The sequence below is a fragment of the Mytilus trossulus genome, chromosome 7, assembly GCF_036588685.1.
Source record: "Mytilus trossulus isolate FHL-02 chromosome 7, PNRI_Mtr1.1.1.hap1, whole genome shotgun sequence".
NCBI classification, from domain to species: Eukaryota; Metazoa; Mollusca; class Bivalvia; order Mytilida; family Mytilidae; genus Mytilus; species Mytilus trossulus.
In genome coordinates, this window is record NC_086379.1 from 9,568,924 (window position 1) to 9,596,900 (window position 27,977).

The 27,977-nt window shown below is 33.1% G+C and overlaps 3 protein-coding genes across 4 annotated transcripts in view; 1 reads left to right on the forward strand and 2 right to left on the reverse strand.

Moving 5' to 3' along the window:
* LOC134724601 (Ig-like and fibronectin type-III domain-containing protein 2) overlaps positions 1 to 121 on the reverse strand; it is an 89,703-nt gene extending 89,582 nt beyond the window's left edge. For both annotated transcript variants that reach the window (XM_063587721.1, XM_063587720.1), the window contains exon 1: positions 26 to 121. The gene's annotated coding sequence lies outside the window, so the exon portion shown is untranslated. The remainder of the gene's footprint in view (positions 1 to 25) is intronic.
* Positions 1 to 27,977, reverse strand: part of LOC134724603 (prostaglandin reductase-3-like) — a 219,608-nt gene that overhangs the window by 191,498 nt on the left and 133 nt on the right. The gene's annotated exons all lie outside the window — the stretch shown is intronic.
* LOC134724602 (N-sulphoglucosamine sulphohydrolase-like) lies at positions 110 to 27,897 on the forward strand. The gene is made up of 7 exons (XM_063587722.1): positions 110 to 251; positions 2,782 to 2,914; positions 3,450 to 3,583; positions 4,990 to 5,140; positions 6,023 to 6,261; positions 6,892 to 7,067; positions 26,815 to 27,897. The coding sequence occupies exons 1-7, from the start codon at positions 122 to 124 to the stop codon at positions 27,415 to 27,417; spliced, it is 1,566 nt and encodes a 521-aa protein (XP_063443792.1). The 5' UTR covers positions 110 to 121; the 3' UTR covers positions 27,418 to 27,897.

Consider the following 27,977-nt stretch of genomic DNA (forward strand, 5'->3'; position numbering starts at 1 on the left):
TCTTAATGAATATTTTCTGCTTTACCTGAAATTGTTTTATTCTACGTCGTCGTCAATTTTTTCGCGCACCTGCAAAAAAAGGTTTTAAAAAACCAATGGTTGATTATAAATAAGGGAGATAATGACAAGGGAGATAATTGCAACTTTAACGAAAATGAAAGTAAAAACGTTTAGAAATGGTTTTGCTAGCACCTTTATCTTATTTCTTACAGTAGATTATATCTCATCAAAGAACGTTCTCATTATTATAGGTAAATAATTGTAAAGTTCTGTTGTATAATATCATGAAGTTTGGCTTGATTAATTTAAATTATTTGATACTATATGTGTAGCAGGAACAATTCTGCTGGAGATTCTAGAAATTGTAAACTGATGAAATGGTCCTTTGGTCCAGGTGAGCTAAAAACGGCAAAATTTCCTTAAAATTATATTCAGGGGGAGCAACCTAACAAACGGATGTCCGATTCATCCGAAAATTCCAGGTCAGATAGATCTTGACCGGATTAACATTTTAACCCCTTGTCAGATTTACTCTAAATACTTTGGTTTTTGAGTTATAAGCCAAAAACTGCATTTTACCCAAATGTTCTTTTTTTATCCATTGCGGCCATCTTGGTTGGTTGGCCAGGTCACCAGACACAAATTTTTTTAAACTAAATATCCCAAAGATGATTGTGGCCAAGTTTGGATTAATTTGGCCCAGTAGTTTCAGAGGAGAAGATTTTTGTATTTTATAAGTTATTGCTTAGGCAGCAACCATTTGATTTTCTGGGGGGGGGGGGGGGGGGGCTATGGTTTTTTTTGGAAAAAAAAGTTTGTTTCCAGGTTTTGGTGAAAAAAATAATTTGTTTTGGACCCTGAGAAAAAAAAATTGTTTGTTTCACCCTCAGCTGCCACTATATGTAAAGCTAAAATTGAAAGAAAAAAATTGTTTTCGATTTGTCGCTAAAAAAATAATTAGTTCTTCGCCGAAGGCGAAAAAAAAAGTTTGCACAGAAAAAAAAACCAAAGCCCCCCCCAGAAAATCAAATGGTTGCTGCCTTAGATTTACGAAAAATGGTTAAAAATTTACTATAAAGGGCAACTCCTAAAGGGGTTAACTGACCATTTCGGTCATGTTGACTTATTTGTAAATCTTACTTTGCTGGACAGTATTGCTGTTTACTTACCATTTATGCTTACAGTTTATCTCTATCTATATAATATTCAAGAAAATAACCAAAAACAGAAAAAAATCCTTAAAATTACCAATTCAGGGACAGCAACCTCACAACAGGTTGCCCAATTCATCTGACAATTTCCGGGCAGGTAGATCTTGACCTGATAAACAATTTTACCCTTGTCAGATTTGCTCCAGGAGAGCTAAAAAAGGACCATTAAGAAGCATTTTCCTAGTTTACAGACAATAACCTGTGTTTAAGTGTATGGATCTCTATATTTTTTTACAAAAAAGGTTCAATACCACTAAAGGAAGGTCAGGGTTTATTTTGGGGGTAATGGTCCCAATAGTTTAGCAATTAGGAACCATGTTTTCATTTATTTTTAATTTCTGAAATTCAAAATTGTTGAAAAGTTAAAAGAAGAAATCTTTAATTGCACAATATTGCGCAATATATTTGTAAGATCTTGACATTTGTTTTGTGTCAGAAACTCATAAATTGTCAAAAATTTGATCGCAATCCAAATTCAGAGCTGTATCAAGCATGAATGTTGTGTCCATACTTGCCCCATCTGTTCAGGGTTCGACATCTGTTCAGGGTTCGACATCTGTGGTCGTATAATGCTGCGCCCTGCGGAGCACCTAGTTGCCTATTATCTTGAAATGTAAAAGATAAAATGTTTTCTTACCAACAATGTTAACAAGGCAAGATATATACAAATAAGTCAACATGATTTAAATTGTTTTTTGATTTCTTATTGAAGTTCAAATGCCCTTTAAATATGATTTTCCCCTATTTTTTTACCTGTTATTGGAGTTATTGCCCTTTAACCATGTTAATGATAATTTTTGTCATTTTTTTATTTATTGAATGATAGGTTTTTACACCATTGGCTGTTTTGTGGCATTCAGTTTTTATTGATGGATGCCCAAAGAAAAACACAACCTTCAGTAGGAAAACTGACAATCACAGTCAATTAAGCATTTTAAGATTCTAGTCAAATTCACCTGCCATTTTCAGATTTCGAACTCACAACCCGAGTTATGACAGGCTCAAGTGATACAACAGAACTTTGTGTTTTTAGTTTTTAGATAAAGGAAGATGTGGTGTGAGTGCCAGTGAGACAACTCTCCATCCAAATAACAATTTATAAAAGTGAACCATTATAGGTCAATGTACGGCCTTCAACACTGAGCCTTGGCTCACACCGAACAATTAGCTATAAAGGGCCCCAGAATTACTAGTGTAAAACCAATCAAACGTGAAAACCAACGGTCTAATCTATATAAAAAACGAAAAAAACAGAAATACATATAAATTACACAAACAAACGACAACTACTGTACATCAGATTCCTGACTTAGGAGTTAGGACAGGTGCAAACATTTGCAGTGGGATTACACGTTTTAATGGTACCAAAATTTCTCCCTTTTTCTGAAACAATAGTATTTGTTTGTTTTCTTGAAAGAAGATAAAGAAAGATTTTAAAAGGGAAAACTCTTTAAAGAGTTATTCCCTTTTAATGATGATTTTATTAACATGGCCATAGTAGAAGATGCAGGTGGGTATTGGTTTTATTTTTTTTATTTTTTTTTCTATGAAGTTTTTCCTCTTTTTGTAGCTGATGATGCTGGATTTGAAACATCAGTTTACAACAATACAGTGTGTAAAACTCCAAATTTAAACAAACTAGCAGAAAGAAGTTCTATCTTCACAAATGCTTTCACGTCTGTTAGTAGCTGTTCTCCCAGCAGGTAGGTGTTCATTGACAAATAAGAGTAACAAGCCAGTGTTAAATCATCTTAATAAATTGAGGGGCCTCGGTGGTCGAGTGGTCTAAGTAGTTACTACTGTAATCACTAGCCAGTCAACACTGGGGTTGTGAGTTCGAACCGCGCTCATGCTTTTTGGTAGTTTTGACAACATTATAATGCCTTTTCAGAAACCATATGATAAAAATGAGTCCGAAAACATTACCAGGCCTGACTATTTTATATGCAATTTATTATCAGCTCTTTAACCATGATCTTCTGAAGGTCTGTCTTCATTTAACATTGAATTATAGGAGCACTGATTAATCAAAAGTAGGGGATATCTTGGTACTCACTAGTGTTGGTAGGTCATTTCTCTTTTTTCAGAACAAAAGACCATTCAAAGAACATTGAACAGCTGTAAGAGCAGTTCCCTTGAAATTTCGGTCATTTCCGATATTTATGTGTTTTTTGTCACATGTGTCAATGTAGGCACATTCACCTCATAATTTATTTTTCACAATGGTTTTGCTTACAGGTCTGTGATATTATCAGGTTTACCACAGCACCAGAATGGGATGTATGGCCTTCATCAAGATGTCCATCATTTTATGTCATTTGATGGTGTTCAGAGTCTTCCAAAGATAATACATAAAGCTGGCATAAGAACAGGTATTTATAGGTGAAACAATAATAAATTTATATTATACAATGTAGTGTCATTTTTTCACAAATTATGGTTTGTATTAAAAAACAAATGTACCAATTATTATTTGTATGAAAAAATTGTACAAATTATAATTTGTATTTTGTATTGGAGTTAGTACAAAGTGCTTGTACAAATTACAATTTGAACAAAATTTTACGAAAAAAATCACTTGTACAATTTTTGGCAGCCAATTGTTTATACTAGTAGTATAAATTTTGTTATAATAAAAACAGCATTGATACACACTATTTAATTTTTAATCAAGGGACTCTTATTCCAAAAAATACCAAAATTTAGACTAAGTTCTGTATTATTTGTTTGAGCATACGAGTGAATTATAATAACATATATGGCATCAGGAATTGCACAACATCTTTTAAGTTTTTCATTTACATTTAGAAGTGCTGCGCCCCTCATTTGTGAAAGCTCTCTACACTTGTTGTGTGCACAATTGTGTCTTCTAGGTATATTATAAGGTGGTTCCAGATGAATATTTTACACAAAGAATGAATTTGAATGTTGCTGTGTTTACATTGACAGTGTCAAAACACTTTAGTATTGTTTCTCAATTATTTTTCAATTATGTTAGTTGCTTGTTAATTGTCAAACATTTTTGCTGTGATGAAGCATCTTGGTCTTCATGCAGCCATTTTTCTCTTGTTTGTAGTTGCCTGTTATGAATCATGCTGATTGCCTCTGTATTCTTTCCAGCTTGTTTAATCCCATGCCTATTCTTCTAGGTTTGCTAGGCCTTCTTGCAGTAGTTTGTGGTCTTTCTGTTTTGATGATTCTATACAGTAAGTAAGCAAACAGCCATAATGATGCTTTTTGTATTATATAAATAAGGTTTTTTTGTCTGGTCATTAAAGATAACTACAGTGTTATCAATGCTTTTTTATAACAAAATCCATACTAAAAATTTATTGTACAAGTTATAAGTGAATTTTTGTCAAGCCTTTTTTGTACAAATTACAATGTGTACAAAGTCCAAAAAAACATTTGTACAAAAGGATAACTTGTACACAACAATACATATTGATTTGTAACAGAAAACATTTTTACATTGAAATGAAATAGCAAAATTTCAGATTATATAGATGTTATCATGATAGCTAGCTAAAATGTTTCTTCATGTACATTTAATTCCAGGCAGGACCAGAATCATTAAAACAGTTTTGATACATGGTTGAGGACTAACTTTATTCATATACACTCAAATTGTTCTAGACCTTAAGCTTTTGAAAAGTTTATCTAATTTAAATATTCCTTATACATGTAGTGGCATATCTGTGAGGACATAAGGAACAGACTAGGACAGTAATATAAGTTCTGACATCACTATTGTATTAATTATAATAACTGTTTTCAGGAATAATTGGGAAGAAACATGTTGGTCCTGAGACAGTCTATCCCTTTGACTTTGAAGAAACAGAAGAAAATAATAGCATTTTACAAGTGGGGAGAAACATTACCAACATCAAACTTCTTGTAAGAAAGTTCTTAAGTAAAGATAAATCCAGGTAAGTTTGATTAGGTGATGTACAATAAACCATTTTTCTTTTAAGATTACATGTCCATGAAAATTAGATAAAAACAACTTCACAGCTTGATCTTTTACAAGTTTGTTGTTTAATGTAACAGGAGGGTCTGGGGTTGGTGAAGACACCTCCCGGGACATGTAGTGGCCTGTACTTAGTCATAGAATGCAGAAACCTTATAAAAAGGTTTCCATCTAGCATATGTCCATTGCTATTGACCTCATTTCCATGGTTCAGCAACTGCTGTAGAAAAAATACATGTATAATTTTTGGGTTATTGAGACTTATGAATACATGAGAACATAATAGTAATAAGATAACTATTATTGGTACAGAGGATCAATGCAATGTCTACATATCAGTTAAACATGGTTCAGTGGATCAGTATTACTCATGATTTAGTTTTTGGGGTCAAGTTTAGATATAATAAGCAACGGTCAACTATTTGGTGTTTGGAATGATTGTCAGGTTTCACCTGATAATTTAATTAATCTCACTTTCATTGTTTATTTGTAAATGTTAAGTTTATGTGGTTTAAACCTTTTCAGATTCTAGAAGCAATAGGGCAGCTGTATGGCATGATTGTTTATATGTATAAAAGGTGCACATTTATATATGGCAGGTTTCATATTAAGATTGACCACATTATCATAAATATTCTGACAGGTGCCTCTGACCTTAACCTTATTTATATAGATCAATGATAATGTTAAGGTTGTGTGATACATGTTATAGATTTTCAAGTAATAGACTCTATATAAGTTAATTCTTCTTAGTAAAGCAGGTGAGACATTTCAGAGTCCTGTTTTAATAATGAACCAATCTGTTTGTTGTCTTTTTAAAAATCATCATAAACTTTTTCAGCCCATTTCTGTTGTATATTGGGTTCCATGATCCTCATAGATGTGGTCATACCCATCCACAATATGGACAGTTTTGTGAAAAATTTGGTGATGGTAGTCCTGGGATGGGATCTATACCTGATTGGACACCGCTGGCCTATAACCCTGATGATGTCATTGTACCATATTTTGTCCAGGACACACCAGCAGCAAGAAGAGATATAGCAGCTCAGTACACAACTATTAGCAGGCTAGATCAAGGTCACATATAATGTCTTTGTTTTCTTATTTGATATCCGATTACTGCACATTCAGTTTAATTTACCGTTTGAATATAAAACTATTAGTTCTGAGGTAACATTCATGTCATAAATATGTCATAATTTGTTTTTGTACCAGTAACAAAAACTAGTAAATTAATATTCCTTCCATTGATTGATTAATTGTTGGTGTTTTAAGACATTCTCAGCACACTTGCTATATCAATGCAACCATTGTTCATTGGTGGAGGAAGCCTAAGTACCTAGTGAGAACCTAAAACAAAACCATATATTTAGTATATCATATACACATGTAAGTGTAAAATACTATAAATTGTCTCCCCTTAATCAGTTTCGACCTATATTCATGAAATTATTTATTGATGGTAGTACATCGTCAACATTAAGTCATCAATCCGCATTAATATCAATAATCTGTATCCATCAACCAAAGATCAACATGCATGGATTATTTTATAACTGATTGATGAATTTCTGCATAATTTCTAAGGAATTACCTAAAACGATTGGGTTTTAATTCTTCAAAATTCAATATTTGAAACAACATCAACAAATTTTTGCAACAGTAAATAATATATTATTATCCATTGCGGTGTACATTATATTATAGGTATTGGGTTAGTGCTGAGAGAACTAGAAATAGCTGGATATTTAGATGATACGTTGATACTCTATACATCAGATAATGGTATACCCTTCCCTAATGGCAGAACCAATTTGTATGACTCTGGAATAACAGAACCATTCTTACTATCATCACCTCTACACAGAGGCACATGGGGCATGGTAAGATGAGTTGTAAAACAACATGAAACACTCACATAGTCCAGTACCAAATATGTCATGCATATTCAGGATTGCCAATCTCTGGTACAAGTGTTTATTGCTCTAAATTCTTGGAAATTTAAACACACTCATTTTAAAAAATATTCCATTTGAATGTTCTATATTTTTTCTATGGCTTTAGGGGTGCAAATGCCCAAAAATGATAAAAGTCTTCCAAACAGCAGAAATTTAAATTGCATATCATATAATGATAATATAAAGGGCATTAACCGAAATAAAGTAATTTGACAATAGAGTTAATGCTCTTGATTATAAATTCTACCATGCATTAAAGCTGTTGGGAAGACGATCTCTTCGAGTTTTTATGCCCACACATGTTAAGGTAACACGATACCGAATGACGTTACGCCACGAGTTATCGTTCCTGACGTTATCGGATAACGTTCACACATTCAAGCCAATGCATCAGGTTTTGCAATCACAAAGTGATAAAATTATAAAAAAAATATTGGGTATTTATGTGACATATTAATGGTAACTTTTTCTGGATACTTGATGGAGTAAAGGAAAATAGTTCCGGAACGGAAACGATTACTGTACGGAGTTTGACTAATGAGGGCCCTCATGGGGTTTTTGATTATGTGATTACTTGGCCGTTTTTTTAATGATTATTTGATTATTAAGCCAAATATTTCATGATTATTTGATTACCTAGGACTGTATTTTTAGTTTATGATTATTTGATTACTAAAGATAAGCAAATATTTAATGATTATGTGATTATATTGGCAAAAAAATGGTGAATATGTGATTACTAGGACCCCCCCCCATGAGGGGCCTCACTAATGTCCTGACAACCTGACAATGTCCTGACAGAAATGAAAATGCAAATTACTTTTTTTATTATTGGAAGGATTAACCTGAAATTTGCAACCAAGCAAGATGAGAATTTATATTTAATAAATAAAAGGAAAAAAAAATGAAAAACATATTTATAAGAGTTAGAAAACTTGCCCTGATCAATTTGACTTTGCAACTTCTTATGTCCTGACAGCTATGAACCAGCGATTTTTTTTAGTTATTAACAGGATAGACAAACTCTATACCATGGCAGATTAAAACATTTAAAACAATAATACAAGAAGAAAAAAATGAAAACTTGATCTGACCATCTATATCTTTACCGTGACTAATGTCCTGACCGATGTAAATTGTTTATAACTTTTTTTTCTTTGAAGGATCGACTTCAAATTTGATATCAAGGAAGATTCTGACACAAAATGTAGAGATATAAGAAACGGGTCATTTAAAAATTAATAATTTAAGAGTTAGAAAACTTGACCTTAGCAATATCGACTCACGGGTAATTGTTGGTACTACATCTATTAATTCGTGTTAAAATGGTCGTCAAAAACACCGCTTGGGCAAAATGGAAAAAGGAAATTTATCTGAATGAGAATACGGATAAAATTAGGCGATAATGCACAATACAAGCAGACTTTGCAACTCATACAAAAATAGTGTGTTTGTATGATATGTTAAGAAAGTGGTTTACTTGGTTATTTTGCCGAATATCTTACTCTATGTTCCAGTAAAAAAAGTCTCTGAAATTAATTGTTCTGTACAGAGTAAATCCGATATAGTTTCGGAAATATTTTGAAAATAAAGTGCTAGATTTGTAATCCGATAGACCAAGTCTACATGGGATAGACAGCAGCATCGGAGTGAAGCCTGAAAAAGTTAACGTAGGCTGATAAATTCATGGGAACTTGATTCGGCAAAAATAAAATGAAAAAAGCAGGTCCCTTTACAGTCTGATTAAAGCCATCCCCAAGTTGCCACTTGCGTCTATAAACGCAAGTTGATAGTCGGGACTGGCTATAGTCAGACTGGTTTCGTCTCAAATTTGTTGTCTCCAAATTTACAATCAAACGACTGACTAATTATTATTCAAACGGAAAAAAACAGACTAGATCTTGAAATCCTTTAGATTTTTTTTCGTATTAATTACGCTTGCATGGGTATTTGGTGGTAGTGTGTTTTTTGTTGTTGTGTGATTTGAGGTAGAAACAATGTACATGTGCAAGTTCGTAGACAACTAGACTGAAAGAGAATTAACATAGTTGCCATTTTAGGCCCTGAGGGACATATTGCTCACATACTTAGGCAACAACCACTTGATTTTCGGGGGAGGGGGGGGGGGGCTATGGATTTTTTTTCTGGACAAACTTTTTTTTCGCATTCGGCGAAAGACAATTTTTTTTTTGGCAACAAGTCGAAAACATTTTTTTTCTCTCAAATTTAGCATTAAATATAGTTGCAGCTGAGGATGAAACAATCATTTTTTTCTCAGGGTCGAAAACAAATTATGTTTTTCTCCAAACACTGGATACAAACTTTTTTTTTCAAAAAAAATCCATAGCCCCCCAGAAAATCAAATGGTTGCTGCCGTCGGGAAAGCCTGAGGAGTTTCAGTATTTAAAGGAGTTTTTAGATCAAGCATGCAACTTCCATGTAGATCTATATACATGTAAAAAAAGAACTGTATGCATTTCTTTCTGTGGATAAATATTATTATATAAAAAAATTCATATACATGTATGTATATTGTTATACTAGTATAAAATGTATTAGCATGAGCTTTAGAAACACGATGGAAAGCGAGACTAACCGAGCTGTCCAATTGTTTCGTAGCAAGTGCAAAAACCTTTTATAATTCTGACAATGTATATTGCACATAATTTTATATTTTATTTATATCTTACAATTTACACCCCAAGGCCTATGGTGAATAGGGATAACAGTACGGTCATTTGGTCTTCTTCCGACCGACAGTAGAATGCTTCCAAAGTGAGGCGTCCATTTGGCTGTGCGGGATGTATTTTTTATTGTTAACTGCGTCTTGAACATGCATAAAATATTTGCCACTGGACGTAAAGTTACCAGCAATCAATCCTACATTTCAAAATCGCCACTTGAAACTAATAGAGCACGCACCATCATATTTTTTCATCCGTGTAAATTCGACCGTCAATCCCACACTTGCTTCAGGTTTAAATTGTGTACCTGTTTTTTAAAGGTGCGAATGATGTCTGAATTTTCTTATTTTTTTTTTGTTCATGACAGGTTGCTTGATTATCATAAAGGCCCGCAGAGTACAGACTCCGGGTAACATCTCCTACATGTGGAATTTCAAGCTTGAACTTTTATGTTTCGCAGTTTGTGTTACTTATAAAGAATGCATACTAGGATATGATCTCAAGATTGTTTTATAAAATAATTTTCCACGAATGACAGACTGTTGAACTAATAGTGAAATTTTGCATACAGTTTGCAATGTTTGTCCGACTTGCTGAGCAAGCAACTCACACATTTACACCACGCAAAGTACACTATACTAATGTACAAATGTACCTAGCAAGTCAAGAATATAAGTTTTGATTTTTTTTTTAGTTTTGTTATTTTATTTATCATGCATGAACTATTTGCCACTGAACGTTGAAAACCCCATCAAAAACAGAGCAATTATATCACTGTTAACTGAATCAAATTTTTAAAGTCCTATTTTTCTGCATGGATGAAGCAATGACACCACCATTGTCACAAAGGATGGAGTTAAAAACTCAGTAATTCAAATGAATCACACGTAAAAAAATCATGTTATTTTCACTCGAATTTTTCAAAAATATGAAGGTATTATGCTCGTTAAGTGTAAAAATCAGACGAGATTAATGTTAAATTCACGTTAGTGAAATTTCTCTGTGCAGGACGAAATAAATTATATTAGTAGAATCTCATATCACTAGGAAATTAACAGAAACCTGACATGGGAAACGAAATAAAATAAACACCCTTCAGATCCCGACACATTTTGTGTTTTCTATTTCTCTTATCTCTGAGGAGAATAACGTTACATTCTGTATTCAATAACGTCACACGTTTTCGGTCAAATTCTAAGGGTATCAATCAATTTTGAAGCCATTTATCTCAAAAACAAGGATGGTGACATATAATTTTCTATACATGTATGAATTCAGTTTGTAATTCTGAATATTATGTTAGTTTTTTGTTGTTCTCCGTATATAAGAACATAGCCATCCATTGGAAAATCTAAAAATGTTAGCCGAAAAACAGGCATTTCCCCTATATACCTATGTAAATTTGTCGCCCAGATCGACGTTTTCCAATGAAAATACCAAGAAAACAAAAATGGTGGCCCCCATTTTTTATTACATATTTCGATGTAACTCGGTGCAAAGAACGCGTTTGCAAAAAAGTTTGGAAATCGGGAGATATGCCATTCGGTATCGTGTTACCGTAAGGAGGGAGCATTAAGTTTTAACCTTGTCTGTATGTCCGTATGTCAAAAAGTTGGTTTCCATTCTTTAACTTTAGTTTGCTTCCACCTTATGTTACAAAACTTATACACAATGCTTAGTACACAAATCACAGATCAAGTTTGAATTGAGGTGAGTCACTTATACCTGTCTTCAGTTATGTTTCTTTATAAACATAAAAATTGCTGAATTTTTCATTTCTGTTCTCAAACTTTAGTTTGCCTCAACCAAATGTTATGAGACTTATACACAATACCTATTCATTGGCGGATCCAGAGGCTTCCGGGGGTTGAACACCCCCTGTTTTGGACAATCAATGCATTTGAATGGGGACATGTGGTTGGAACTTGGACCAACTACAAATTTGAGAAGCTTCATTTTAACTTTATTTCAGTTAATGTCCTTTATATTAACATTATATGATATGCAAGGGGGGACATCATTTGTGTTCAATGAACACATTCCCAATTTATTTTTAACTTGTTTGATAGACAGAAAGACCAGTATGAAGAGACCATACGGCAGTGGAGTGCATAAACAAACTATTGTGCTTATTTTTTTATTGAGAACAACATGTCAATTGTGGTTCTCCATTTCCTTATGAAAGTTCAATATCAAATGTTCATAACAGTAATCTAGTAGGAACAACGCCACTTCAATAAAAATAGGTTCATTCAGGAACCACTCTTGCATTTTAACAAAAAGAGGATTTCCTATTTTGACATGATACTATGTATAAAACCTTAAATACAGATACTGCTTTATACTGGTTTTCCCTGTTATAAAATAAACACAAATACAAAAGGGAGATATTGAAACATGAGAATTATTAAAGATCTAGAAAAGAAAATGAACAGAAAGTTGTTTATTTAGTTGATGATTTACATTATGATACTATTTTGAGTTGTACCTTATTTTAAACCTCCATTACTGTTAAGTAATATTCGGGTTGCTTGGTATCAAACCACTTCTAAAAATTCATGTATCTAAGACTAGATTATTTATTAAGAAATGGAATTTTTACCTGTTACTTTGTTTTTAGATTTTTCAAAAAGGTCAAGATATCTGAAATCGGTATCAAAAATATTTTGTATAAATGCATTAAATATCTGGATAATAAAATAACATTTTAAAACAATGTTGCATACAATTTAAATGTTAATTTTTTTTTTCTTTAATAAAAAATATTAATTTAGGAGTATAATTTTTTTTAAATAAGGCAAAAATGGGAAATAACTCTATACATCATTTGTTGACTTATGCAAGTGTATTCCCTCAGGATGTCTGAGTGAGGCTCAGGGTGTGAGATAGAAAACGATATTGTGTTTTAGGCTGTAAAAATTAAATTAATTTCAATCTAAATTAAATCAGATATCTTTAATTAGCTTGGAAATAAATGGTTTTTGATTATACTAATATGAAAGCTTTATTTAGATTCAGACTCATTCAGTACAGTAACATACTACTTCAGAACATAGCCTTAACAGAATACATACACATAAATGCAACAACATAGAAACATAATATAAACAAGAATGAGTTCTGGTTCTTGAAAGATTGAAAAATGGTGTTTCCACTCGTGTCCGTGCATTTTCTCATGAACCATTCAACCAAAGCTTTTCAAATTTTAATATGTTGTTACTAATGACAAAATAGAGGTCAAGTTCAATAATGACGATTTTGACTTTTACCGTTCAGGAGTTATGGTTCTTGAAAGATCGTAAAATGGTGTTTCCATTCACGTTGTTGCATTTACTCACAAACCATTCAAACTAAAGCTTTTCAAATTTTAATATGTTGATACTGATGACAAAATAGAGGTCAAATTTGATATTGACAATTTTCACTTTCACCAATCATCAGTAATGGTTCTTGTGATATTGCCAGGACACAAATAAATGCTAATAAATCCGGTTTGCTGTCGTTGTGACAGCCTCTAGTCTATGTTTAGTGGACCGTGAAATTATGGTAAAAACTCTAATTTGGAATTTAGATTAGAATCATATTATAAGGAACATGAATTCTAATTTTCAAGTTGATTCGACTTCAACCTCATCAAAAACTACCTTGACCAAAAACTTTAACCTGAAGCAGGACAGACAGATGAACAGGTCCGAGACCACAATTATTTCGTAGTGCATTTCTTTTAGAACATAAATGAAAATAAAAAAAAATCCCACCTGTGTTTTCTCAAAGAAACTTTTACAGTGTGTTGTTCTACTTTTGGGACAAAAAAATTTATAAAAATTATAGAAAACTTCATCGGCTCTAACTCAAAATATGGACAATTTTATGTTTAGGGTGTCTTGAAATCTTTTGACAACATCCCAAGTACTATTTTTTTCCCTGTTTCAGCTGGACCAAATCACTACTTTCCTTGAAAATTCTGGGGTACGCACTGAAACCCGGACCGGACCGGACTCCGGACCCGGACTTGGGTATGAAACCCGGACCCGGACCCGGACTGAACGCCGGACCCGGACTGAATGCCGGACCCGGACTGGGTAGAAATTATGAATTTTCTTATAATTACCTTTTCTTTTTTTATTAAGTGGAAGGAAGATAATTTTTCGAGAACTGTAACACATTATATTAATTATGAGTTCATCAAATTTTGCTCTTACTCTTGTATAGTCTAGCATGTAAGTTAGACTTGCAATGATTCTGAATCTTCAATTTACAGTTGTGCAACTACTTTAAAAATATATATATGTATCAATGTTTACGAATGACTTTAAAAATATATATATATATGTATCAATGTTTACAAATGACTTTAAAAAAAAGCCATAGAAATATTTTTTTTATAAATTATATGGAGAAAGTGGATTTTCTTAAAATTATTTTTTCTTTTTTTGTTCATCTATCAGAGACATAGATTAAATTATTATGTTTCTGAAACTATCCAGAAGGAAGTTTATTTTGGCAGAAATATACAAGATGCATTACATCTATAATAATTATGAAAATGAATCAGACCTGTATAACCAGACCTGATACATACCGTGACAGTAGTTTATATGGTCATTAGTGACGCGATGCATGAACCTGCATTACGTAAATGTGTAATAAGTGTATAAAAGTCCGATAAGAAATGGCAAGAATACCTAGTCATGTCACCTCACAATAACTCTGGCAATAATACCATTAGTCATGCTGGTAAATTAGGGAAGGACCGAATTATAAACAAATGTAAAAAGTGTTATGACCAAATTGATATTTTGAAAACTGTTTTTACACGGAACACCGCTAGTTTGACTTTGAACTATGAAATGATTTAAGCAATAATCTTATTTATATTCTCAGACATTTATTTGTTTCATAAACGTAGGAAAAATATTTTAAAAACGACTATAGTTGGCAGGAGTCCTTTTGTGCCAGTTAATGTTTTTCAAGGGTATCCTTACCGCAAGATGTACAACTATAAATGGAGTAGAGGCATTTTCAATAAAAACGTTGAACTGTTTATGTATCCCATCCTTCAATATTTGTAGGTTCCGTTTACAAAATAGGCAAGCGACAAACTACTACATATATTAAATTGTGAAACTCAGCAGCAGTATGAAGATAACATGTTTCAGAGTAAATGGGGAATGTGTCCATGAGACACAGACGATGTACCCGCTTGCATATCATATATCATTTTATTTTTATTTTTTACGTAGTATAACAACTCCAGAAAGGTTTCATTGACATTACCAACATTCGAACTTGATCTCTTTGTTGTGTATAAGTTTCCTAACATTTGGTAAAGTCAAACCTTCGTGTATGTAAGAGAACGGAAACGAAAATTTCAGCATTTTTTTCCATTTGTAAAGGAATCTTATTTTAGAGTGGTTTAAATGACACTTAAAAAAATTAAACTTGATCTGTGTTTTGTGGTAATATTATTAAGAATTGTGTATACACAGTGTGGGAACAGAACTGTACGGTTTTCTAATATTTTTGTCATTCTGGAGACTGTCAAGCATGGATCCGACATTTAGAAAATTACAAGTTGCTTGATGGAAACTTTGATGAACTCTAATATAACTTTATGACGTTTCTGCTTCAAATTTTGATAGCTTAATAATTTTCTACGTAACTATGAACTAATTAAATAATAAAAAAAAACGTGTTTCTTAGAATGGTGGAGATCCGAGTAGAACGATTAAAGCTGTCTCACATCAGCGATCAAAACTGTCAAATAAACATCGAAAAACCAATCGTTTCTACCAGCATTTTCACGTGTACCTTTTCTGATATATAGTTTCACCTGTCTGAAAGTTTCAAAGCCATTGTTCAAGGAGAATTCCAAATTTATTCATTTTCTCTATGTCAGCTATTTTTATTGACAGTACAATCGCTTGCAAATCTACTGTACAATCACTTGGAGCATTCATACACAATTGATCGACCGAGTTTTATCAAAAACATCGCATATACATTTCATTGGTTGTTCCTTGTCTGTCCTAAAATATTCATCTATGGTATTTGAAATGAAAATGAACTCAAAATCACTCAATTTGCCAATTACGATTATATCAAGGAACCTGTTTCAGGTGTCTATATCAGAGACAAAACTCGTACAATAAGTATACAAGACAAAATATAGGTACAGTGCAAATGTAAAGAAATTACTAAAATGTAAATAATCCTCGTACAAAATAAAAAAAATATTTATATATACCGAAAGGTGGCTGTATGCTCTTGAAGGATAAGCATAGTGAAGTTTACTTAATTTATTATTTTCCATCAATTCAAAAAAAATATATATTTACGTATTTGAACAATACAACAAAATATGTGTTATCACATGCAGCTTGATCGGGATATTTTAACTTGATTAAGGAATTTGCAGGGGCGGATTTAGGCGGGGGCGTGGCGGGCGTGCGCCCCCCCTAAAATTTGCAAAGCATGGGTTGACTTCAACATATTAAAGTATCAGAAGAGACCACTCAATCTTTTTTAACATTCAAATTATATAAAACAGTCAGTTTAACAAAATCAACATGATTACTAGTCAACTGACCTACGCTTTATTAAAGTTCAATAAATAATTTCAAAGGAAGGTGTCAAACGCGGAGCTGCGTTTGATGACAAATCGATAAACGGTTTTTAGCAGTTAAAGTAAAAAAAAAATGTTACATTGAATTTTCGGTTTTTATAATCAATTTTATTGATAATCCAAGTTCCAAAACATCCCTTAGTCACTTCAATTTCACAATTTCATCATGACACGGTCAAGAAAACAGTCGGCAGGTGAAATTCTTTTATTGAAAGATATATATAGAAATACTGTTTCAAGCGAAAGGTTAGTTTTATTAATTTGTATCTCGGTGTCTATATGTATTTCTCACTTGCAATCTAAATATTCAGCCGAATGCTGTACCGTATTATTGTATGCTTGGGATCCCAAGAAAATAAATATAACTGCGTAAATGCATCTCATTCTGATTTTAGTTGTTGGTGGCGAACACAGTAAAGTCTGGCACGACCTCCGAAAATCAAAAAAAATATTTTAAAAAGCAGATAGTATGAAAGGACAATACAAAATCGCTGGTAGAAGTAGAACATTTTTAGTTTGAAAAATATATTGGTCAGGTGCACATGAGCAATTGTGATATAGTCTCACTTTGCGTCCGTCTATCCGCCCGTCTATCTGTAGATTGTTGTCAGGTGTGGATTAAGGCGGTTTCAGCTTGAAACTTTAATTCCTCGCTAATTTTAACACACAATAGTTCGAGATATCTACATTTCACCCCTTAAGAAGAATATTTCAATAATTTTAGCTAAAAAAACCTCCAAAATTTTTTCGCCTCGCTCAGCTCGGCGAAAATAAAAATTTGCGCCCCCCCCTAACTGAAAATCCTGGATCCGCCCCTGATTTGAATGTTGAATGGTGGAAGCTATTCACAAAACAACAAAAAAACGTCTAGGCCAATAAACACTAACCAAAAAAGAAAGATGTGGTATAATTTCAAATGGTATATCTATGTATTATAAGCTATAACTTCTAAAGGAATTTCCGATGTATTACATGTGTAATCAAATGTTCAGTCAACTAGTACATGTATTGTTTCGTTAAATGTCGGATAAATATCTTATAATTGTTTTCTGTATTACATGCTTGATCAAAGGTCCCGTCAATGTACTTTACGACAATAAACAGTGTACATACAGTTAGTCGTCGTAATGCAATACACGCAGGTATAGTAAAATTCAAACTAGTCCGGGGTTATGTCAGGTCACAGTCCGGACTCACCTGTTCAACATTGTGTATTACATGGGTGATCGCTGCTTAAATGTCGTTTATTGTTTTTTCCGATGACTATCGAATAATTTAAGAAATAGAAAAATGAATAAAGGAAAAGCCAAAAGCAAAACTGGAAAAAAAATCTTTCAATTTAAGAAATAATTCGGTATATAATATTTATATACAATCCGTATACTCCCAGTCCGGGGTTATTTAAGGTCACGGTCCGGACTCGCCTAGTATTATTTTGTTGATTCTCGGGTAAACGTCTTTTATTAATGTTTCAGACGATAATCCAGTAAGCAAAAAAATGAATGAATAAAAATGATAATAAAGTTCGTTTCATCAAATAATTTGTGAAGTTTTATATCTCTATCGATGTCTATAGTTTGCGAATACACCTAGTCCGGGGTTACTTCAGGTCACCATCCGGACTCGGCTAGTACATGTAATTGTTTCGTTAAATGTCGGATAAATATCTTATAATTGTTTTCTGTATTACATGCTTGATCAAAGGTCCCGTCAATGTACTTTACGACAATAAACAGTGTACATACAGTTAGTCGTCGTAATGCAATACACGCAGGTATAGTAAAATTCAAACTAGTCCGGGGTTATGTCAGGTCACAGTCCGGACTCACCTGTTCAACATTGTGTATTACATGGGTGATCGCTGCTTAAATGTCGTTTATTGTTTTTTCCGATGACTATCGAATAATTTAAGAAATAGAAAAATGAATAAAGGAAAAGCCAAAAGCAAAACTGGAAAAAAAATCTTTCAATTTAACAAATAATTCGGTATATAATATTTATATACAATCCGTATACTCCCAGTCCGGGGTTATTTAAGGTCACGGTCCGGACTCGCCTAGTATTATTTTGTTGATTCTCGGGTAAACGTCTTTTATTAATGTTTCAGACGATAATCCAGTAAGCAAAAAAATGAATGAATAAAAATGATAATAAAGTTCGTTTCATCAAATAATTTGTGAAGTTTTATATCTCTATCGATGTCTATAGTTTGCGAATACACCTAGTCCGGGGTTACTTCAGGTCACCATCCGGACTCGGCTAGTACATGTAATTGTTTCGTTAAATGTCGGATAAATATCTTATAATTGTTTTCTGTATTACATGCTTGATCAAAGGTCCCGTCAATGTACTTTACGACAATAAACAGTGTACATACAGTTAGTCGTCGTAATGCAATACACGCAGGTATAGTAAAATTCAAACTAGTCCGGGGTTATGTCAGGTCACAGTCCGGACTCACCTGTTCAACATTGTGTATTACATGGGTGATCGCTGCTTAAATGTCGTTTATTGTTTTTTCCGATGACTATCGAATAATTTAAGAAATAGAAAAATGAATAAAGGAAAAGCCAAAAGCAAAACTGGAAAAAAAATCTTTCAATTTAACAAATAATTCGGTATATAATATTTATATACAATCCGTATACTCCCAGTCCGGGGTTATTTAAGGTCACGGTCCGGACTCGCCTAGTATTATTTTGTTGATTCTCGGGTAAACGTCTTTTATTAATGTTTCAGACGATAATCCAGTAAGCAAAAAAATGAATGAATAAAAATGATAATAAAGTTCGTTTCATCAAATAATTTGTGAAGTTTTATATCTCTATCGATGTCTATAGTTTGCGAATACACCTAGTCCGGGGTTACTTCAGGTCACCATCCGGACTCGGCTAGTACATGTAATTGTTTCGTTAAATGTCGGATAAATATCTTATAATTGTTTTCTGTATTACATGCTTGATCAAAGGTCCCGTCAATGTACTTTACGACAATAAACAGTGTACATACAGTTAGTCGTCGTAATGCAATACACGCAGGTATAGTAAAATTCAAACTAGTCCGGGGTTATGTCAGGTCACAGTCCGGACTCACCTGTTCAACATTGTGTATTACATGGGTGATCGCTGCTTAAATGTCGTTTATTGTTTTTTCCGATGACTATCGAATAATTTAAGAAATAGAAAAATGAATAAAGGAAAAGCCAAAAGCAAAACTGGAAAAAAAATCTTTCAATTTAACAAATAATTCGGTATATAATATTTATATACAATCCGTATACTCCCAGTCCGGGGTTATTTAAGGTCACGGTCCGGACTCGCCTAGTATTATTTTGTTGATTCTCGGGTAAACGTCTTTTATTAATGTTTCAGACGATAATCCAGTAAGCAAAAAAATGAATGAATAAAAATGATAATAAAGTTCGTTTCATCAAATAATTTGTGAAGTTTTATATCTCTATCGATGTCTATAGTTTGCGAATACACCTAGTCCGGGGTTACTTCAGGTCACCATCCGGACTCGGCTAGTACATGTAATTGTTTCGTTAAATGTCGGATAAATATCTTATAATTGTTTTCTGTATTACATGCTTGATCAAAGGTCCCGTCAATGTACTTTACGACAATAAACAGTGTACATACAGTTAGTCGTCGTAATGCAATACACGCAGGTATAGTAAAATTCAAACTAGTCCGGGGTTATGTCAGGTCACAGTCCGGACTCACCTGTTCAACATTGTGTATTACATGGGTGATCGCTGCTTAAATGTCGTTTATTGTTTTTTCCGATGACTATCGAATAATTTAAGAAATAGAAAAATGAATAAAGGAAAAGCCAAAAGCAAAACTGGAAAAAAAATCTTTCAATTTAACAAATAATTCGGTATATAATATTTATATACAATCCGTATACTCCCAGTCCGGGGTTATTTAAGGTCACGGTCCGGACTCGCCTAGTATTATTTTGTTGATTCTCGGGTAAACGTCTTTTATTAATGTTTCAGACGATAATCCAGTAAGCAAAAAAATGAATGAATAAAAATGATAATAAAGTTCGTTTCATCAAATAATTTGTGAAGTTTTATATCTCTATCGATGTCTATAGTTTGCGAATACACCTAGTCCGGGGTTACTTCAGGTCACCATCCGGACTCGGCTAGTACATGTAATTGTTTCGTTAAATGTCGGATAAATATCTTATAATTGTTTTCTGTATTACATGCTTGATCAAAGGTCCCGTCAATGTACTTTACGACAATAAACAGTGTACATACAGTTAGTCGTCGTAATGCAATACACGCAGGTATAGTAAAATTCAAACTAGTCCGGGGTTATGTCAGGTCACAGTCCGGACTCACCTGTTCAACATTGTGTATTACATGGGTGATCGCTGCTTAAATGTCGTTTATTGTTTTTTCCGATGACTATCGAATAATTTAAGAAATAGAAAAATGAATAAAGGAAAAGCCAAAAGCAAAACTGGAAAAAAAATCTTTCAATTTAACAAATAATTCGGTATATAATATTTATATACAATCCGTATACTCCCAGTCCGGGGTTATTTAAGGTCACGGTCCGGACTCGCCTAGTATTATTTTGTTGATTCTCGGGTAAACGTCTTTTATTAATGTTTCAGACGATAATCCAGTAAGCAAAAAAATGAATGAATAAAAATGATAATAAAGTTCGTTTCATCAAATAATTTGTGAAGTTTTATATCTCTATCGATGTCTATAGTTTGCGAATACACCTAGTCCGGGGTTACTTCAGGTCACCATCCGGACTCGGCTAGTACATGTAATTGTTTCGTTAAATGTCGGATAAATATCTTATAATTGTTTTCTGTATTACATGCTTGATCAAAGGTCCCGTCAATGTACTTTACGACAATAAACAGTGTACATACAGTTAGTCGTCGTAATGCAATACACGCAGGTATAGTAAAATTCAAACTAGTCCGGGGTTATGTCAGGTCACAGTCCGGACTCACCTGTTCAACATTGTGTATTACATGGGTGATCGCTGCTTAAATGTCGTTTATTGTTTTTTCCGATGACTATCGAATAATTTAAGAAATAGAAAAATGAATAAAGGAAAAGCCAAAAGCAAAACTGGAAAAAAAATCTTTCAATTTAACAAATAATTCGGTATATAATATTTATATACAATCCGTATACTCCCAGTCCGGGGTTATTTAAGGTCACGGTCCGGACTCGCCTAGTATTATTTTGTTGATTCTCGGGTAAACGTCTTTTATTAATGTTTCAGACGATAATCCAGTAAGCAAAAAAATGAATGAATAAAAATGATAATAAAGTTCGTTTCATCAAATAATTTGTGAAGTTTTATATCTCTATCGATGTCTATAGTTTGCGAATACACCTAGTCCGGGGTTACTTCAGGTCACCATCCGGACTCGGCTAGTACATGTAATTGTTTCGTTAAATGTCGGATAAATATCTTATAATTGTTTTCTGTATTACATGCTTGATCAAAGGTCCCGTCAATGTACTTTACGACAATAAACAGTGTACATACAGTTAGTCGTCGTAATGCAATACACGCAGGTATAGTAAAATTCAAACTAGTCCGGGGTTATGTCAGGTCACAGTCCGGACTCACCTGTTCAACATTGTGTATTACATGGGTGATCGCTGCTTAAATGTCGTTTATTGTTTTTTCCGATGACTATCGAATAATTTAAGAAATAGAAAAATGAATAAAGGAAAAGCCAAAAGCAAAACTGGAAAAAAAATCTTTCAATTTAACAAATAATTCGGTATATAATATTTATATACAATCCGTATACTCCCAGTCCGGGGTTATTTAAGGTCACGGTCCGGACTCGCCTAGTATTATTTTGTTGATTCTCGGGTAAACGTCTTTTATTAATGTTTCAGACGATAATCCAGTAAGCAAAAAAATGAATGAATAAAAATGATAATAAAGTTCGTTTCATCAAATAATTTGTGAAGTTTTATATCTCTATCGATGTCTATAGTTTGCGAATACACCTAGTCCGGGGTTACTTCAGGTCACCATCCGGACTCGGCTAGTACATGTAATTGTTTCGTTAAATGTCGGATAAATATCTTATAATTGTTTTCTGTATTACATGCTTGATCAAAGGTCCCGTCAATGTACTTTACGACAATAAACAGTGTACATACAGTTAGTCGTCGTAATGCAATACACGCAGGTATAGTAAAATTCAAACTAGTCCGGGGTTATGTCAGGTCACAGTCCGGACTCACCTGTTCAACATTGTGTATTACATGGGTGATCGCTGCTTAAATGTCGTTTATTGTTTTTTCCGATGACTATCGAATAATTTAAGAAATAGAAAAATGAATAAAGGAAAAGCCAAAAGCAAAACTGGAAAAAAAATCTTTCAATTTAACAAATAATTCGGTATATAATATTTATATACAATCCGTATACTCCCAGTCCGGGGTTATTTAAGGTCACGGTCCGGACTCGCCTAGTATTATTTTGTTGATTCTCGGGTAAACGTCTTTTATTAATGTTTCAGACGATAATCCAGTAAGCAAAAAAATGAATGAATAAAAATGATAATAAAGTTCGTTTCATCAAATAATTTGTGAAGTTTTATATCTCTATCGATGTCTATAGTTTGCGAATACACCTAGTCCGGGGTTACTTCAGGTCACCATCCGGACTCGGCTAGTACATGTAATTGTTTCGTTAAATGTCGGATAAATATCTTATAATTGTTTTCTGTATTACATGCTTGATCAAAGGTCCCGTCAATGTACTTTACGACAATAAACAGTGTACATACAGTTAGTCGTCGTAATGCAATACACGCAGGTATAGTAAAATTCAAACTAGTCCGGGGTTATGTCAGGTCACAGTCCGGACTCACCTGTTCAACATTGTGTATTACATGGGTGATCGCTGCTTAAATGTCGTTTATTGTTTTTTCCGATGACTATCGAATAATTTAAGAAATAGAAAAATGAATAAAGGAAAAGCCAAAAGCAAAACTGGAAAAAAAATCTTTCAATTTAACAAATAATTCGGTATATAATATTTATATACAATCCGTATACTCCCAGTCCGGGGTTATTTAAGGTCACGGTCCGGACTCGCCTAGTATTATTTTGTTGATTCTCGGGTAAACGTCTTTTATTAATGTTTCAGACGATAATCCAGTAAGCAAAAAAATGAATGAATAAAAATGATAATAAAGTTCGTTTCATCAAATAATTTGTGAAGTTTTATATCTCTATCGATGTCTATAGTTTGCGAATACACCTAGTCCGGGGTTACTTCAGGTCACCATCCGGACTCGGCTAGTACATGTAATTGTTTCGTTAAATGTCGGATAAATATCTTATAATTGTTTTCTGTATTACATGCTTGATCAAAGGTCCCGTCAATGTACTTTACGACAATAAACAGTGTACATACAGTTAGTCGTCGTAATGCAATACACGCAGGTATAGTAAAATTCAAACTAGTCCGGGGTTATGTCAGGTCACAGTCCGGACTCACCTGTTCAACATTGTGTATTACATGGATGATCGATCGTTGCTTAAATTTTATTGGAGCAATTTCAACTTTGTATCATCCAATCAGGAGCTGTATAATATTTTATTCAGAGTACCATCTTGGGGTAAAAAATATCCCGGTTAATGGATACGGCCTTTGTAATATGCCACTCATTGTATGTAACACAAGATTATTTCTGTATTTCTTACCAAAGGAATACTACTGATACGGAGATTACGAGTGAATAATTCTTAAGCGAGGTATCTTAGTTCATTTTGACAATGGATGCTCAAATAAAATTATTTCACTGTATTGAACATTATTTATTATTTCATTATATCTCGTAGCTAATGCCCCTTTAAATCTAACTTCTATACATGCTTGATTATGATTGATAGTGTAGTCTTTGACACCTTTTCACATCTGATTGTTAAATTATTTTTATAGACTTTGTGATGACAATCCGAAATAAGCAAGTATATCTTTTTTTTATTATTTTACTGTAGAAAAAAAATGGAGAAATTAAAATACTATGTTATTGACCAGTGAAGCGTTATTTGATATGTTGATATAAGAATAAGAATGCTGTGATGTGATGTGATTGCAAATGAGAGCTGACAAAGAAGACCAAATGACACAGACATATACAACTATAGGTCACAGTACGACCTTCAAAACTGAGCAAATTACATACCAGAAAGTCAGCTATAGAAGGCCCTAATAATGACAAAAGGAAAAGAAATCGCTATAATGAAAGATATACAAATGTATTACAAATCAACAAACGACAACCTCTAAATTGCAGGCTCCTGACTTGGGACAGGCACATACTTAATGTTGCCAGATTTAAGTCGTTTGAAGGCGACACCCCCCCCCCCCTTAACTTGGGGCAGTGCTGTAAAATAAGAACAAACTATTAAAATCAGTTGAAAAAAAAATATTAACTCATCAGATGGATACAAATAGATTTACAAAAACAGAGTATACTTGGGTTGGTACTAATACTTGGATGGGTACTTATACAACTTATACAACCACACAACATAACGACACCAACTACAAATATGAGAATGCTCGCAGTTACTGATCACAGCTAGTACATGGCCAACAACTAAAGGTAAAAAGCAATCCATCATGGTTTATATTTTGGTTATTTAAACACTGAATTACCAACAGCCTTAACGTATCTTGTAAGTAATTCCTGGTTGTGTCTTCTTTTTTCGTTTTCTTTCAATTAACCCAATATCCTAAAGCGAGTCTGTGTAAAACTTTGTCAATAATACAATATGAGGAACAGTTAAAGATCATAAGAATTAAGAGGAACAATTAAAAGACATACAAATTCGTAGGAACGATAAGTCTTAGAGATTATAATAACTCGGATGAACAATAAAAAGTCACACGGCTTCTGAGGAACAGCAAGAGGTCATAAGAATTCGGAGGAAAAATCAAGTCATAAGAATTCGGAGGAACAATAAAAAGTCATAAGAATTATGAGGAACAATAAGATATTATCAGAATTTGGAAGAACAATAAGATATCATAAACATTCGGAGGAACAATAAGAGATCATAGGAATTCTTATGATACTAGTTGACAATTATGATATGTACAACTCGCTAACGAAAGAGGTTTATATTGATGAATAGAAAGTGATATTCACCTGCAATTTACCTGTGCACAATCGGCGCAAATGAAAGATCGAAACTTTTAAAAATCGGCGTAAATGTCAAACACCCAATAAAACACGAGACTTTCATTACACAGTGACATAATAACTCAAAATTTATTTATACAGTTTCTTAGAGAAATATAAACACACGCCTGACGGGCGCATTAATTAGAAAAGCAGGAATTCTATTTTTCCCTTTATGATCCTTTATGTCTAGAAGAAGAAAACAAACAAAGAAATATAATCCTCGAATGTTTCAAACTGTTGCGCTTCACTCTTCCTTTGAATCAAAATTTAATTTGCTTTCATTGATAATAAAAAGATTTTATTAATTTCCATAAAACAATAACGACAAAGGAATTATTTTATCTCTTCCTTACGTTACTTTAATCTTTTTGGTCAATTTTGCGCTCGGAATGTGGATTTTTTAAAACTATACTATTACTTATTATATGACAGTATAAATCTTAAAAAAATATTTCTGAAAGTGGTAAACATTGATACATATATATATTTTTTAAAGTAGTTGCAAAACTGTAAATTGAAGATTCAGAATCATTGCAAGTCTAACTTACATGCTAGACTATACAAGAGTAAGAGCAAAATTTGATGATCTCATAATTAATATAATGTGTTACAGTTCTCGAAAAATTATCTTCCTTCCACTTAATAAAAAAAGAAAAGGTATTTATAAGAAAATTCATAATTTTTACCCAGTCCGGGTCCGGCATTCAGTCCGGGTCCGGGTCCGGGTTTCATACCCAAGTCCGGGTCCGGAGTCCGGTCCGGTCCGGGTTTCAGTGCGTACCCAAATTTTTTAACAGTGTAATTTCCCCCCCCCCCCCCCCCCTACTTGCAATTTGAGGCATTAAACATGGAGAAATAAATTTTGAAGGGGTATAAAGATTAATGGCAAGTAACCCACTGTCAACACTAGGGACTATATTTGTGAAAATCAAGGGACGACAATTGTGGTCTCGGACCAACGGACTGAAGGACATTTTCTTCTTTGCAACACTAGTTACATCTGTGTTGGACTAGGCAGACAGTTAATACTATTTATTTGTATCTAAAATAATTTGGATGTTTAAAAAAAATTATATGAATAAAGCAATGAATTTGAAACTCAATGATGATCCAAACATACAAAATAACAATTGTGATTTTATTTCCTCAGGAAATTCAGAAATTAGTGAGTCATGTTGATATTGTTCCTACAGTGCTTGATTGGTTCAACATTCAGTATCCTCAGTACAAGCTTCTCCATAACCCAGTTATTCTGACAGGAAAATCATTATTACCGTTGCTATGCAACAGTGACAGAGAATCAGAAGAAGTCATATTTACCAGTCATAATTTGCATGAAGTGACCATGTATTATCCAATGAGATCTATTCGTACAAAACATTTCAAACTTTTACATAATTTGAATTACCTGATGCCTTTTCAAATTGACCAGGACTTTTTCATTTCAAATACCTTTCAAGATTTGCTAAATAGGACTCGAGCTGGCATATCAACTCATTGGTATAAAAATTTAAAACAGTATTACTACCGAAGTCAGTGGGAATTCTTTGATTTGTCAACAGATCCACAAGAACGTATTAATCAGATTAAAAATGAGAAATACACAGGAATAATAAAATATTTAAAGGAACAGTTACATCAGTGGCAAAATATAACATCCGATGCATGGATTTGTGAACCACAGGGAATTCTAGAAAATAAAGGATTTTATAAACATAGTCCTCACTGTTTTTCTGCAGATTATGGTGTATGAATTATAACTGCAAAAAATACTGATCCACAAATATATAATGCTGAATGAATATAAACCATCAGCATTAAACAGATCTAAAATTGGCCAGATTCATAATGACATGAACATAAATGTGAATGCAAAACAGCACAGATTTTTAAGTACCAGTTTAGTCTTATAATGTGACATTGTTTAATGAGTCTTCATATATGACTTCTCTTTGCAACACTAGTTTCATCTCTGTTGGTCTTGGCAGACAGTAATTGAGAAGTTAAGCCACCTGCAGAAATACAATCTATATGAGTAAAAGAAAAAGACAGTATTTTTTTTTCTAAATGAAGGCTGAATGGACTTCGAATGTATGGATAATCATGATAATACATCACTTTTTACAATGTGAACAAGTAATGATGTTTTCTTGAGATTGTCACAAAACTTTCAATAAGTGATTTTACACTAATATTGTAATTACAAAACAACAAAAGATATTTTTCAATAAAATAATTTATTATATAACATTGTGTATTTTGCCACCCCTGAGAGAAACTGTTACAAATACTTGTGCATATAAAGAAGAAGAT

What these genes read in the sequence shown, in the direction of transcription:
- LOC134724602 (XM_063587722.1), top strand. Translation starts at nt 122, where the DNA reads ATGACAAGGGAGATAATTGCAACTTTAACGAAAATGAAAGTAAAAACG. An exon ending in GAACGTTCTCATTATTATAG is followed by an intron (nt 252 to 2,781) that starts GTAAATAATTGT and finishes CTCTTTTTGTAG; the next exon opens with CTGATGATGCTGGATTTGAA. An exon ending in AGTAGCTGTTCTCCCAGCAG is followed by an intron (nt 2,915 to 3,449) that starts GTAGGTGTTCAT and finishes TTTTGCTTACAG; the next exon opens with GTCTGTGATATTATCAGGTT.